Raw genomic sequence first — 16837 nt, 5'->3', positions numbered from 1 at the left:
ACATGTTTAGAAAATTTTTCTTGCAATCCAAGGTCATGAGGATCTTCTCCTATATTTTACACCAGATGTTTTTGTTCTTTTTTTTTTACTTTATCTTTTGCATATAGCTCTAAGATCCATTTTAAATAAATCTGTACCAGCGTGATATAGAGATAAAAGGTTTTTTGCCTTTTTTGTTTTATTTGTTTTGTGAGGTAGATATAATGCTTAATATTTCCACTATCATTTATTGCAAAGACTATTTTTTCACCACTGAATTGACTGCAGACTTTTGCTGAGATTAGTTGACCATGCATGTGCAGGTCTACCACTGGGCTCTCTAGTCTGCTTTGTTGATCTTCTGAGATATCTTTATGAAAATACCACATCATTTTGAACACAGCTGTTTTGTAACATTGCTAGAAATCAGATAGTGTAAGTTCTCCAAATTCTTTCTTTTTTAATGCTGTGGGACCTATTTTAGGGCCCTCGTATTTCCATATGAGTTTTAAATCAATTTGGAAAAGTTTTAAATATGCCTGTAATTTTGTTTGAGAATGCTTGAATCTGGAGATTCCTTTGGGGAGAATTCAGCTCTTAATAATGTTGAGTCATCTGTCCATGAACATAGTCTTTTTTCTATTTATTAAGGTATTTATAATCTCCTAACAAATATTTTACTCTCAGAGTACATGTTTTCCTTATATCTTGCTACATTTATTCTTAATTATTTTATACTTATAAGACATTATATATGGAATTTTTAAAATCCAATTTCTATTTGTTAGTCATTAGTACAAACTATGAAATTGAATTATATATATTGATGTTTTATCTTGAAATTATGCTAAAATGACATTACAAAGTAGGAGAACTAAATCTGTCTGTACTCACAGTGAAATCCTTGCCTATGTAAAAAGTTCTGAGGGTGTGTGTGTGTGTGTATTTGTGTGTGTACTAATATAATAGTGTTATATACACTTGCCTCCCAAAGTAGTAATAAAACAATTATATTTATTATGGTCATATAAAAAGAAGAGATTACTAGTTCAATGTTGTTATGTATAACAATATAGGGCATGGGTAAGAACTTGGAGGAAAACCATTAACAAGTATAATCTGAAGTAATCTTGGCTCTGCCCTTAATTAGCATCTTGATCTTGGCAGGATCTTTAACTTCTCTGTTTCTATTACATAATGTATATAATAAGTATAAAAGCAATCACAAGAATTATCTTATGGGTTTGTGATGGGGATGATATCAGCAAATGTCTGCCAAAACACTCAGAGCCACTAAATATTCAATTTTAGTAAATATTGTTAGCGTTATTACCATCAACCTAATTCTCTGACACTGTTTCCTCATCAAAATAGATGGAATAATACCAACCACACAGGTTGTTATCAGTATTCAATGGGATCCTATGTACAGAGCACTTGCTACTATGCCATGAAGATAGCAATCAATTATTAAAAAAAATATATATATAGGGGCACCTGAGTGGCTCAGTCAGTTAAGTGTCTCAGGGTCATGATCTTAGGGTCCTGGGATCAAGTTCCAGGTCTACCTCCCTGCTCAGTGAGCAGTCTGCTTCTCCCTCTCCCTCTGCCTCTCCTCCCGCTGGTGCTCTCTCTTTCTCTCTCTCTTGTGCTAACTCTCCCTCTTTCTCTCAAATAAATAAATAAAATCTTAAAAAATAAAGTATATATATATGTGTGTGTGTGTGTGTATATATATATAGCAATTATAACATTATTATATTTAGACAATAAGCATTATGATTAATTTTATGGTCACTTTTGTATACACTCTACATACCCACCACCAGTGCCCTGTTTGTCCTCTGTTGAGTATTATAAAGAACCTCCTAACTGGGTTTTCTTTCTCTGGCTTCCATTCCCTTACTGAACCTCAGCCCACTTCATCCAAGACACATGTAGATCTTTATTAATATTATATTGCTTATACTCCCTTCCTGATATTCCTCTTCACATTTCCATCTATATTCTCAATTTCTGCCATCGTTCCCCCGTTCCTAAGGATATAAAGAAAATTTCTTAACCTTGCATTCATAGCCTTTACATCATAAACTACCTCCTTTTTCTTACATAGCTGCCACCATGTGTTGGATCTACTATTTCATGTTAAGCTTAGCCACCTCAGATGATGAAGTGTGCACAAATGATCTCCCACCTCTGTGTTTACAAAGTTCCCCATGTCCATACTCAACAGAAACTTCAACAAGGAGATAATTTAACTAATCACCAAAACTCATTTTCTATCTAAAAAAACTTCATGAGAATCCACAACGCATTTCAGTGTTTATTATTTACTTAAATGAAGAGACTTAATAAATTCAAGGTCACATTAATCAAAAGGGATATTTTTCAGGTAATGAAATTAATCATAAAATGAAATAATGGAGAATAAGAACAACGTGACAGAGTTTGTTCTACTGGGGCTCACAGAGAATCCAAAGATGCAGAAAATCCTATTTGTTGTGTTTTTGGTCATCTACATCATCTCTATGGTAGGAAATATGCTCACCATGGTCACTATCACTGTCAGCCCTTTATCGGGGTCCCCCATGTACTTTTTCCTTGCCAATCTCTCCTTCATTGATGCCTGCTATTCTTCTGTCAACAACCCTAAACTGATCATAGATTCACTCCGTGAAAAGAAGACCACCACATTCAATGCTTGTATAACCCAGATCTTTGGGGAACATTTCATTGGAGGTGCTGATGTCATCCTGCTCACTGTGATGGCCTATGACCGCTATGTGGCCATCTGCAAGCCACTGCACTACACGACCATCATGAATCGATGGGTGTGTGGCCTGTTAATGGGAGTGGTGTGGTTGGGGGGCTTTCTTCATGCCATCATACAGATCCTCTTCATCATCCCTTTACCCTTCTGCGGCCCTAATGTCATAGATCACTTTATGTGTGATCTGAACCCTTTGCTCAATCTTGTCTGCACTGATACCCACACTCTAGGGCTCTTCGTTGCTGCCAACAGTGGATTCATTTGTGTCTTACTCTTCCTCTTCTTGATCATCTCCTATGTGGTCATTTTGCGTTCCCTAAGGAACCATAGCTTGAAGGGGAGGCGCAAAGCCCTTTCCACCTGTGTCTCCCACATGACAGTGGTTGTCCTATTGTTTGTTCCCTGCATATTTGTGTACATGAGACCTGCAGTTACTTTACCTATTGATAAGGCAGTTGCAGTGTTCTACACTCTGATAACGCCCATGTTAAACCCCTTAATCTATACCTTGAGAAATGACCAGATGAAAGATGCCATTAGGAAATTGTGTAGTAGAAAAGTTACTTCAGGTGAGAAATAAATATGCCTGAAGCTCAACATTGATGCAATGGAAGCAAAGGAGAAAAGGACATTTTGGATGATCTCAGCAAATACTTACCATATAAAGAAAGTAGTAAACTGTTATGAATGACAGATTGTGCACCGAGTGGAACAGAAAAGTGTGGAAGAAAGAAAAAACTTAACCACAGAGTATGTTACATACTATATACATATTCATTATCTATAAATTCCAACATATTTTTATTAACAAGTTTGCTCATTTTTGTACATCAGGGTTGATGATAACATGTTGCCTATAAAATTATGGTGTAAAAGGACTATAGGATTATAAAAGCGAAAAGCCATTTAACCTCTGAGGGGTAACAAAGATTACTCCAACTTTCCAAATTTCCTTGTAGAATTCAGAGTCATTTTGTATTGCTTATGTCACCCATCTTAGGCTGCTCAACATTTAGAAAAAAAAATGATGACTCAAATAAATGAACATCTTATTATTTGAGAGGAATTTCTATGTATTAAATAAAGTCACACTCCATAGAGTACTTGACTACTTGTTAAAAATAATTTCTACAAGGCAGCCAATGTCTGGGGCATAATAAATATTGATTGAGTGAATAATGTTATAAAGGAAGATAGATAGAGTCAAGAAAATGTAGAGAAAAGCAATAGTATCAGAGACCAGGGACTTATTTCCTCCATTTCTCTGATTTAGGCTCTGAGAATTTTAGCTAAATCTCTTTGAAAAAGCACAATTTGTTTTAACTCCTGCTTAAACTGTGTAATAAGAAAGAAACTAAAACTGGGACTCTCAGTGAGGAGAAAAAACTTGCCTTGATACTCTCCCTGCTCTCAGCAAGATTTCATCATCATATGAATGTGAGCTGTTCAGCCATTTTTCTCTGTTAATTAGTTTACTTCTTGGGAACATTTCATTATGAAATGCTGTTATGAAAATGTATGTGGCTCCATGTACACACAAAACACCTTCAGGATAAATATATTTACCATTGGTATATATATATATATATATATATATATATATATATATATATATATATACACACCAATATATATATACACACCAATATATATATACCAGTATATATACCATTTATTTATATTTGGTAATATATCACACATTCATGAAACAATAGATATTTCTAGAGCCCCAAAAATATATCAGATGCATTGATGGTTGCTGGGGCTTCCATGGTGAATAGAGATGAATCTGGGTTTTGCCTTCAGAGAGCTTCATATCCACTGAGAGTCACCCAAAAGGGAGCAGAATATGATAAGACCATGTTATAAATGGGAAAGTAATGGCAGCAGAGCATGCTGAGAAAGCATGTATGAGGGACACACAACAAAGACCAGGGGGTCAGAAGAATTCCTACATGAAACATATCAAAAAGGGGCACAAAAAGTGAAAGGGAATCATCAGAGTGAATAGGCATGTATAAGGGTGAGAATATTACTAGGAGAGGATGCATAACAAAAGCCAGTGGGTGAAAAAGAAAATCTAATCATTTCAATATGTTGTGGCTATTGGCTCATCTATTCATTCAGTAATTAATTACTGAGCCCCTACTGTGTGTTGAGTTATAACCAGGACACTGAGCTCCTAAAAGTCTAATTAGTAAGATATGAAACTAGAAAGTTAGTGGACAAGGAAGACCAAGAAGAGTCTCATCATTGTGTTAAAGCTGAATGCCAAGAACCATGTGGAACACATTGAGAGGGTCTTCCATATCTTTTCATGACCTGTAGCTCATTTCTCTTAGCACTGAATAATTCTGCACTGCCTGATGTTGCAGTATATCTGCCCTAACCTACTGAAGGACATCATGGATGCTTCCAATTGTTTGGATAATTATGAATAAAGCTGCTTTTAAACATCTATGTGCATTTTTTATGTGGACACAAGCTTTCAACTCCTTGGATAAATACCAAGGAATGAGATTGCTGGATTGTACAGTAAGAGTATGTTTAGATTTGTAAGAAACTGACAAACTGTCTTCCCAAATAGCTACACTATATTGCTTTTCCACCAGCAATAAATGAGAGTTCCTGTTTTCCACATCCTCACCAGCATTAATTAGTGATTAGTGATGGTATCCCATATTTTGGCCATCCTAATGGGTGAATTGTGGTAAAACCACCTTTGAGTCATTTGCTTATCCAAAATATGCAGATTAAGTAGTTCAAGAAGGCTCATGGACTTGGAACCAATTGGTCCAAACCTCACAATTGAAATATGACAGGTTCAAAATCTATGCCATATTTGACCTGACATAAACATATTGATCCCATCCATCATTGTGAATTCTAAGATCAAAAAAGTGTGCTTTGGTCAACTTATGTTGAATTCTACACTGTTCTTACATAAAATTAGATTTTATTCCAAGGGCAATGGGCCATTACCCACTGTTTCTGTGGAGTGAGCAATGGAATCAGAATTGTCTGTTAGAATGCTGTTTCCTTCATTCTTCAGGTCTAAGGACTCACATTTTACAAGTAGACCCTTTACAGCTCAGAGAAAAATGTGAATGACAGATTTCTGGGTGAGGAGATGTGAAATAACGGACACGTGTGCCCACATGATAAGGTAACAAAGATGGAAAACAGAGAATCCTCTCTAAAAAGACTGGACAGCTACTAAGGGAAGAAGTAGAAGGAATGAGATTAAAAATGGGGGATAAACTCAGCTGAGGTGAGCAGCAACAATGACATTTACTGTGGGAAATGTCATTCCTGTGTACAGGATGGAACTGAGGATCCAAGGTTTATACACATTGAGAGCAACTGCTGAGACATGAAGGAATCTGCAGAGCTTTGGTCAGAGATCTAGGGAATCTCAAGGACCATCAGATTTTCCCTTGATTCATTTATGAAGACACATAACCAGGAGAGAAACAGACTTTTTAAAAAGAATACTTTTAAAAGGCAATACTAATTCTTCCTTTACCAAACTGTTTTAGAGGTTTATCACATTGTATTATCAGTAGTTTGTTACTCTTTAGAAAAAATAGTATTTTACCGTATGGCTCTACCACATTTTGTATACTTATTCACTAGCTAATGGACATTTGAATTGTGTCCAGGTAAGGGCCATAGTGAATGATGAGCTGTGAACATACATGAACAATTCCTCGTGTGGTCATAGATTATCATTTCTTGGATTGATACCTAAGAATGACATTGCTGAGTTATATGTTAAATATTTGTCAGCATTTTAAGAAACTGCCAAAGTGTTTTCAAAAGTGGTGGTGCTATGTTACATTTCCACCAGCAATGTGTGAGAAATCCCATTTCCCCACAACCTCACCCACACTTGGCATTGTTAGTCTTTTAAAATTTAGCATAGGGCTGTTCAAAATATTCTATTATGACTCATTCTTTCTGTAGGGTCCTTAGAAATAGTATTATAATACTAAAGGATTCTAGGGGAGCTTGGGTGGCTCAGTCGTTAAACATCTGCCTTCAGCTCAGGTCATGATCCCAGAGTCCTGGGATCGAGGCTCGCATCAGGTTCCCTGCTCCGTGGGAAGCCTACTTCTCCCTCTCCCAATCCCCCTGCTTGTGTTCCCTCTCTCGCTGTGTCTCTCTCTGTCAAATAAATAAATAAAATCTTAAAAAAAAAGATTACTTCAGATTATACTTGTTAATGGTTTTCCTCCAAGTTCTTACTCATGCCCTATATTGCTATACATAACATTGAACTATTAATCTCTTCTTTATATGACCATAATAAATATAATTGCTTTATTACTACTTTGGAGGCAAGTGTATATAACACTACTATATTAGCGCACACACACACACACACACACACACACACACATAGAACTTTTACATAGGCAATCATTTCACTGTGAGTACAGATAAATTTAGTTCTCCTACTTTGCAATGTCATTTTAGCATAATTTCAACATATAACATCTGTATACATAATTCAGTTTCATAGTTTGTACTAGTGACTAACAAATAGAAATTGGATTTTAAATCCTATTTTTAATGTCTTACAATTATACAATAATTAAGAATAAATATAGCAAGATATAGGGAAAACATGTTCTCTGAGAGTAAAATATTTGTTAAAAGATTATAAACACCTTAATAATTAGAAAAAAGACTGTGTTTGTGGACAGATGTTTCAACATTATTAAGAGCTGAATTCTCCCCAAAGGAATCTCCAGATTCAAGCATTCTCAAACAAAATTACAGGCATATTTAAAACTTTTCCAAATTGATTTAAAACTCCTATGCAAATACGAGGACCCTAAATTAGATCCCAGAATGTTAAAAAAGAATGAATTTTGAGAACTTCCACTATCTCATTTCCAGCAATGTTACAAAACAGCTGTGTTCAAAATGATGTGGTATTTTCATAAAGATATCCCAGAAGATCAAAAAGCAGACTAGAGATCCCAGTGGTAGACCTGCTCATACATGGCCAACTAATCTCAGCAAAAGTCTGCAGTCAATTCAGTGGTGAAAAAATAGTTTTTGCAATAAATGATAGTGGAAATATTGGGCATCTTTATCTACCCCACAAAACAAATAAAACAAAAAAGGCAAGAAAACTTTTATCTATACATCACGCCAGTACAGATTTATTTAAAATGGATCTTAGAGCTATATGTGAGATGTAAAAGTTAAAAAAAATGGTGTAAAATATAGGAGAATATCCGCATGACCTTGGATTATAAGAAAAATTTTCTGAATGTGAACTATACGAAAAAAAATTTCTGAACTGAATGAGTGTCCAAATAGAGGCTCCTGGGTGATATAGTTGGTTCAGTATCCTTCTGTTGGTTTCAGGTCAGGTGGTGATTTCCTGGTCCTGAGATCAAGCCCCTAGCATGGCTCAGCATGCAGCATATAGTCTGTTCGAGAATTTCTCTCCCTTTCTGCCCCTCCACCATGTGCTTGTTCTTTCTCTCTCCCCCGCCACCCTCCCTCCCTTGCTCTGAAATAAATATATCTAAAAAAACGTGTCCACAAAAAATAATGATTTATGTGGGAAACAGAATGCCACAACGACCACTGGTGCATGTTCGCTCAGACTCTGAGATCTCTGAGAAAACTCAAGATTGCAAGGTTAAAAATAACCTGAAAGGATCAGAGTGAAATGCCCTTGGGACATGTGTGATCTGTTCTGAAGTCCGCAGCGGAAGATGTTTTGTAGATAGGAAGCAGGCTGTAAACAGCACACTGGGCACTCCCCTCTGTTCCTTTATTCTGTTTTAAAGATTCTTATGTGCTTGACTAATCCTGTATACATGGAGGAATGTGCCTTACTACACCCCTGCTGTAAACCATTATAGATCTATATCGCTGTAGAAGGTATGTAAGAGTATGGAAAATAAACCTCGGGGCCTCGGGCTGTTTGCTCGGGGTCCCCTGTGCCTCGCTATACTGTGGTCTCTTTTTCTCAGTTCCTTCGCCGCCACAGGTCCCCGACTCTCTGAGGTCAACAGATTTACACTTCACCAAAATTATAACTATGCAGCACAACTAGTAGGATGAATTAAACAGTTGAGGATGTGAATGTAACATGTATCCTTCTCTAAGGCTTGTCCACGTGTGTGTACAGGGAGAAGGTTAGAAATATGACCAGCTATTTCCTGCCATAGATTGGTACAGGCTAGCTCTTGAGTGCAGCTTGGTCAGCCCTGGGCATAACGCTGATTTAGACAAGCTCTGAATCACTGGGTTATAATGTCCTTTATGATGAAGTGCTAGAATCTTTCATTTCCTCAGAGTTATTAAATATTTAAAGCCCCAAAGGAAGCAGTAAACTAGAATAACGCATTTTCTTGCTTCAATTGCTTACTGGCTATTTGAGCTAGTTATTCAACCTCTAGAACCTTCTGTGTTTTTATATACATAGTGAAGCTAATAATACGTATGTCAAAATATGCATTATTATGAACATTAAGTAATATGAACTTAATCCACCCAACAATCTCTCAGTAAATTTTTTTTATTCTTTGGCTAATGAGATTGATCTGAAGCAGATGAAATATTATAAAATTTGATTTCCTGACACTTCCTGCGTGAGAAAATTTACATGCATGGATTGGCGTATGGTAGAGAGAGACTGCCTGGCTTCAGTGCATGCGGATGAGACTGAGTCTAAACAACCTGTGAATAGTCAGTGAGCAGAGAAAGAACCAGATGGGAGACACATTAGAGGCTTTGCTGTACTTTGCTTCCTTCCTCTGATTTTTCCATATCATTTTTGCTTTTCCTCCTTCCCAAGTTAGGGGGAAGAATTTTTTATTCCTTTCTTTTTTTTGTCTACCCTTCTCCACCAGCTCATCCATCAATGCTAACATCATACCAATTATAATATCACAAGTCATTAATTTTATTTACCTACCTACCCTGCACACCAAAGATCTTGATAATTTCAAAAAACTACAACAACAACAACAACAACAAAATGACTAAGTGGCCCTTTTAGTGCTCCTTGTCCTACCTCATTTCTGATTTCCTGAAAGCCACCCTGATAGAATTATAAGCTATAATTTCCCTCCTGTTCTTCAGAAAGCTGAAGAACACAAGCCAGTCACACTATAGCCTTTTGGGGCCTTCAGGGAAAAAGGGTCAATTTTTTTTCCAGATAAGCAATTTTGGAAAGTTTATAGCCAAGAGCACCAAGCACATTAATGTGATGATGGCTTTGCAACTCTTGGGCCAAGACTTGTTTGGAAATGCCCTGGGAATATAATTACATAAAGATTTCAAAGACCTAATAATTATCATATGGCCACATAAGTTTATATTCTGTTCCCTTGAACCAAATTATCTTCAGGCATAGGCACAAAGTAAAGGGATGATTCCTAGGACCTAAATACTATTGTTAGCTTTTGCAGGAATATAAAAACCCATTTTGCTTATTTTTCTTCAGAGCTATCCTTAAGCAGCTGAATCAGCTTTCATAGTTCCCAGCCTGCTTTCCTGAGGGATGAAGATCCACTTCTTGCATCACTGTGTCTTTGTGAATTTTGGAAGTCCACTTCGCTTGTAAATTATAGAAGGTTTAAGACTTGTTGAAATTTTCCCAAAATATTCATGGAGAATTCATCTGGATGTGTTTGAATTCCCGGGTTTCTAAATCTCTGCATTTGATTCCAGATTATGGTACTAGAGACAAACTGGCAGAGTGAGTATCTGAGGATGGGATGCTTCCTGATGCAGCCCCAAAACTAACCAGACAGCCACTCAGATCCTATAGTTAGTGAATTACCCATGTCATCTTGGTTTGGGAAGGGTCCCACCACACACGTGCTAGGCTAACTGTGTGTTCTTTATATTACTTCTATATAATTTCATTCTAAAGCATATAACTTCTCTTGCAGCATATGACAATTTATTACTATAAAAATGTTTCAGCAAACTTTAGTTTTAATGGCACATTAGCTATAAGCAAAATTCTCCCTTTTGGGGAGCAAAGTAGTAGACTTAGATAAACCATCTTCATGTTGGCAGTGAATTTCATTGTTTCCCCAGCTCTTAAATACAGTCCTCCATAGTCTTATTAAGAAACAGACCAGTTTATGCTTGAATATGTACAATAAAAAAGAATTTCTTATATTTCAAAACATCTGCCTTACTAAAACAGAGTAGTTTCATCTGAGTCAACCATGGTAAGGTTATAGCACCCTACGTTCTGTTACACTAAGGAAAAGTTTGAATGTGTGGTGGAAACTTTTATGTAAATATGACAGGTTCTATTCCTTCATAAACAGCATAATCCAGAAGGTACACATAATTTGTATTCAATAATTCCAAGAAATTAAAAAAATAATTTGTGTACCTTTTGTAGAAAAAAAATTAGACTAGTGATCAGTGTTAAGAAACAGGCTAAGATAACCAATTGATTAAGATACTAACAGAGTTTCAGTAAGAGATTGTTGAAATTGAAGTTTATCATGATCATACTTGCTAAATCCATGTTGTGAATGTTCTTTTTTATTTCCTTTATTTTCCCATTGATTGTGTGTGTGGACGCATGACGATCTGTGGTCCTAAACTAATCACTCAGAGAGGAAGGACTGTAAAAAATGACAGTTTTGAAACACACATGTCAGTGGCAATTTCATGTTACCTCATGCATTCCTCACTAAAATTCTGAATTTTGTAAGGATAGCTTAGTTGTGAAATGAGGAAGAGGAGGCCTAAAGAGATGAAGCCATTTGCTCAAGGATCACACTGGTCAGTTGATCTGAGATGCCTCAGCATTTCTGCCCCTTTGTGTGTTGCTACTGTTTCAACCACTTGTTCAGTGTCTGCCTGATGTTCTTTATTTACCAATTGTGACTGCAATTGTTCCATGAGTGGGGTCCTTGCTATCATTTTATTTGTTTTATGACAGTAATTCTCCTCAACTGACTTTCCCTCTTCCCTTTTACCTTTGCTAAAGGCACTGATCATAGAGCAAATTCCCTCAGAATACAGGCTGGGGTTTTGAGCTATTGGAGTTGAAATTCCAATGATGATCTAGAAAACAAGCAGGAATCCTGATGAGGAATTTGCATTTTTGTAAAAATGAAGGCAAATTATTTCAAATGATTTAGCATCAGCAAATCCTACAATACATGTGTATATTAAATTTTCTATACCTCTTTACTTACATTTTCGAAAAGACAGGGTGTTGGTTAACCCATTGTCCTGCATATTCTTTTCTTTCTTTCTTTTTTTTTAAATTTTTTATTGTTATGTTAATCACCATATATTACATCATTTGTTTTGGTGTAGTGTTCCATGATTCATTGTTTGTTCATAACACCCAGTGCTCCATCTGCATATTCTTTTCTGATCAGAGGAGGACTCAAGAGTTTTTCCATACTGTCCTTCATGACATCCCTCTCAGTTCTCTCCCATGAAAGATAACCCCAGATTGAGGAAGACAGAGGATTTCTGTCTTTTCACATTTACAGTGTGTTACTTGAAAATCCTGAGAAATTACTTAAATTCTCTTGATACATCTTTTCTGATTAGAATCAGAGATTTGAATTGGTCCAGTGATTTCCACATTTCTATTGTTCACAGTCTACTTAGATAAGAGTTGCCTGTAAATCCATTTGTTTTAGTAATTAGGTATACCTGAAAAATTAACATTGTTTCTACCTCATAAGCAAAGATTAGTAACAGTTGCAGTAAGTAGAAGATAGGTCAATGATCCTCACACTCCTAAAGCTTTTCAGTACTCCTTAGTTACAGTTAACTGCGGAACCCTCTGTGACATAATTATATTATTTTGTTATGTAAAGGAGGCTAGGGGTCCTTGTTATAGATCCCGAAAGCAAAATAGGAACAATTGAAAATTTCTACACTTATGAGGTTAGAATTTTGAATATAATTTAAAATAGAATTGATGTCTTATGGTACAGACCATTCTAAAAATGCCCTAGCTGTCAACTATTTGCCATCTAAAATCTTTTTGAGGAATATCAATAACACAGATATTAAATCTATGAGTCTCTACAATGATTGTTGCCAAATAATGTAACAAAAGCATTTTGTATTTTAAATAGGCCTCTGGGGGCCCAGATATGTCTGTCACTTGAGATTCAGACTAAGGTAGAAGGTGCTAGCTTTGCAAACCCACCAGAATCAGATATTTCCTCCTTAGTGGGTAAAAGAGCTCTTGCAAGTGCTTTCTCTTCCTCCTAATCTCATTTTGCACTGATTAAATGATGTCTTAAGATATACATTAGATACAGAGATGTGAATTCCTGAATTTTTCATTTATTCATTATTGCAACAAATATCATTGAGTTCTAACTCACCAGGAAGAGTGTCTTCAAGTTACTTTCAGTATTAGCCCCTTTTATTGGCATTGGATCTTTAGATTGTATCTAAAATATGAAATTTTCTGCCAAAGCCAGGACAAGTGCATCGTTCAAAAATACATGGGCAATTCAACAGTTTTATCTTTCCTTTATCAACTGCTATCACAAAATCAATGACAGCATGTATTTTTTAAATTGTATTTAACTCATGAATTATAAATATGACAAAAGAATGGGTTTCCTGAATATTTTTCAAGATTTCAATCATTAATTGATATTCTCTCTTTTGTTGTATTGTTTTCAACTATTCTTTGCTTTTTAATGTAAGAGCAATTCCAGGGCGCCTGGGTGGCTCAGTTGGTTAAGCGACTGCCTTCGGCTCAGGTCATGATCCTGGAGTCCTGGGATCGAGTCCCACATCGGGCTCCTTGCTCGGCAGGGAGTCTGCTTCTCCCTCTGACCCTCTTCCCTCTCGTGCTCTCTATCTCTCATTCTCTCTCTCTCTCTCAAATAAATAAAATCTTAAAAAAAAAAAAAAGAGCAATTCCATTGGTTTCACATGACCCATTGACAATGTTTGACCAGGTAGGGAAGTGTAGTATGCTCTACACATCTTATAGTTCAGTAGTTCAAAAAATGTGCATTTTTTCAGGATTCATTCCCAGAAAATTAAGGGAATTTTCTCAGATAATTTTAAAAGAAGGGAATTTCATTTTATGTGTAAGTTATAAAAACTGGGAAATATGGAGGAAAGCTTTTCCTTGTTTTACACCAAATAATATAATTAGCAGTCCTTATCCTAAAAGTATAATTAATAGTAGTAACATGTATTTTCAAAATAGTATTTAAATATTTAAATAATTACTAGTAATTTTGAGTAAAATACGTAATTATTCTGTTTATTGCCATTATAAATCTATTTCATGATAGATTTATACAAGATAGCATAAAAAGAAAAACCGGCTCAATTCAATAAATCAAAAACAATTATTCTTAACACTATTTCTGAAAATATGCATTTTAATTAAATTTATATATAATATTCATACAGTTAATATTCACCTAGAATTATCTTTTCTTTCTTTCAGAAATGTAAGTCCTTAGGGAAGCATACACCAAAACCAAATATATGAAAAGCCAGAGAAACATCTCAGAGTTCATACTTCTAGGACTTTCGTATGACCAGAACATACAAATATTTTGCTTTGTGCTCTTCTTATTCTGTTATGTTGCCCTGTTGGCAGGAAACCTTCTGATCCTTGTCTCCATTCAATGCAGCCCTCTGTTTCACAAACCCATGTACTACTTCCTCAGCCACTTATCCGCTATGGACATCTGCTACACCTCGACGGTTACCCCCAAGTTAATTGCTGACCTGTTAGTGGAAAGAAAAACCATCTCCTACAGTAACTGCATGTTACAGATCTTTACAATGCACTTCTTTGGAGGCACTGAGATCTTCATTCTTACCGCCATGGCCTTTGATCGCTATGCTGCCATCTGCAAACCTCTCCACTACCTACTTATCATGAACAGGACAAGGTGCCATCTCCTAGTCTTAGCTGCTTGGGCTGGTGCGGCCGTCCATGCCTTTCCTCTATTTTCCACTGCAATTGGTTTGCCCTTCTGTGGTCCTAATGAAATTGATCACTACTTTTGTGATATTTTTCCTTTGCTAAAGGTCGCCTGTACTGATACACGTATCACTGGTGTCCTTGTGGTTGCCTTTTCAGGTCTGCTTTCCTTAGTATCCTTTATTGTCTTATTTGTTTCTTATGGGATAATATTGTTCACTTTAAGAAATCTCTCAGCTGAGGGAAGACACAAAGCCCTCTCCACCTGTTGTTCTCATATCACTGTGGTCATCTTATTTTTTGGGCCTGTAATCTTTATCTACCTTAGACCACCTACTACTTTTCCTGAGGACAAAATATTTGCTCTATTTTATACCATCATTTCTCCTATGTTCAATCCCCTAATCTATAGTCTGAGAAATTCAGAGATGAAAAAAGCCATGAGAAAGTTTTGGAGCCCATCATTATTTTCAAAGGAGGTACACAGTTAACTTGGAAAAAAGTTTATCGGCTAAACTCTGAGAAAGAAAAGAGGGAGATGTGAGTGAAAAAGGCAGTGACTGTCTCATGGGTTTGTGGACCATCCCTGTCATGGGGGAGTGAAGGCCAGCAATAGGACCACAGGTTTAAAGTGATCAGTGAGCAAGTACTGATTCTTGCAGACCAAAATTAATCAGGAACTAAATTAATTTTGTGGGGTATTAAGATGGTATACATGGGGAACCTTCATGAAGAACAATTGAATCAAAGCAAATAAACCAATGGTATATTATTAGTGAATTATAAAGGGAATTATTTTAATGATAGTTTTGTTAATATATTGCACTTAGAGGCCAGACAAACAGTGACAGACATTCTCGGTAGTTCAGAAGTTGTAATCTAAAAAAAAAAAAAAAAAAAAATCAATAATAAGCAATAATCTAAAACTAAAAGAATTAATTTAAATTTCTGAAAGAATATATATACACACACCCACATATATATATCCCTTAGTTCTTACAGAAGTCAGTTGTGCAAATGAATAGAGTAGAAATTGTTTTAGTTTTTCAAGATTTTATTTATTTATTTATTTATTTTTGAGAGAGAGCGCGCATCAGTGATCATGAGCAGGAGCAGCGAGGGCAGGGTATAGAGGGAGAGGGAGAAGCTGATTACCCACCAAGCAGGGATCCTGATGCAGGGCTCCATCCCTGAACCTTGGCATCACAATCGGAGCCAAAGGCAGTCTCTTAACAAATGAGCCACCTTGGTGCCCCAAGAAAAATCTGTTTTAAAGTGGTTCCTTGGGCTGAGTGTTACTGGAGTGGTTGGGGGTGGGAGGGATGGGGTGTCTGGGTGATAGATATTGGGGAGGGTATGTGCTACGGTGAACGCTGTGAATTGTGCAAGACTGTTGAATCACAGATCTGTACTTCTGAAACAAATAACGCAACATATTTTAAGAAAAAAGAAAAAGAAGAAGATAACAGGAGAGGAAGAAAAGGGGAATATGTCAGAGGGGGAGACGAACCATGAGAGATGATGGACTCTGAAAAACAAACTGAGGGCTCTAGAGGGGAGGGGGGTAGGGGGATGGGTTAGCCTGGTGATGGGTATTGAGGAGGCCACGTTCTGCATGGAGCACTGGGTGTTATGAACAAACAATGAATCATGGAACACTGCACCAAAAACTAATGATGTAATATATGGTGATTAACATAACAATAAAAAAATTAAAAAAAATAATAATAAAGTGGTTCCTTGGGGTCAACTCTCCTGATGTCCCATTGAAATCAACAATAATAAATAGTGAAGACAGAGTGAGAATCTACAATTCTGAATGCTGAAACACATTTCCTGGCATTCCACCTATTGGCCAGAGTATAGTATCATTTCCCATAATGTTAAAGAACTTTATAAAAAAGTTTATGTGTTGCTCACTCCTACATACCTAAAATTGATAACTAAATGATTAGTCCTTGGATCCACAACCAGAGATTTTTCCTACTTCAATGACAGAGAGAGACAGAGGGACAGACAGAGAGAGAGTGAACTAGCAAAACAGAAATAAGATGTGATTTAACCACAAAGTAAAGGAAAAAATTAATGCATTTTGGTTGCCCATGGTTATTTATGGCAGCTTTATTCATAATCACAAACCTTCCAAACCT

General features: G+C 36.3%; 2 protein-coding genes across 2 annotated transcripts; both read left to right on the top strand.

Annotated features, from left to right (window-relative positions):
• The first annotated feature begins 2399 nt into the window (after positions 1-2399).
• Positions 2400-3329, top strand: LOC113914630 (olfactory receptor 4C46-like). Its single transcript, XM_027580031.2, has one exon. The coding sequence runs from the start codon at positions 2400-2402 to the stop codon at positions 3327-3329; it is 930 nt and encodes a 309-aa protein (XP_027435832.2).
• Positions 3330-14242: 10913 nt separating this feature from the next.
• LOC113914821 (olfactory receptor 4P4-like) lies at positions 14243-15178 on the top strand. The gene has a single exon (XM_027580380.2). The coding sequence runs from the start codon at positions 14243-14245 to the stop codon at positions 15176-15178; it is 936 nt and encodes a 311-aa protein (XP_027436181.2).
• Positions 15179-16837: the final 1659 nt, after the last annotated feature.

The sequence above is a fragment of the Zalophus californianus genome, chromosome 11 (assembly GCF_009762305.2).
Source record: "Zalophus californianus isolate mZalCal1 chromosome 11, mZalCal1.pri.v2, whole genome shotgun sequence".
Lineage (NCBI taxonomy): Eukaryota > Metazoa > Chordata > Mammalia > Carnivora > Otariidae > Zalophus > Zalophus californianus.
The sequence above is the reverse complement of the archived record's forward strand: the minus strand, read 5'-3'. Positions and strand labels throughout refer to the sequence as shown.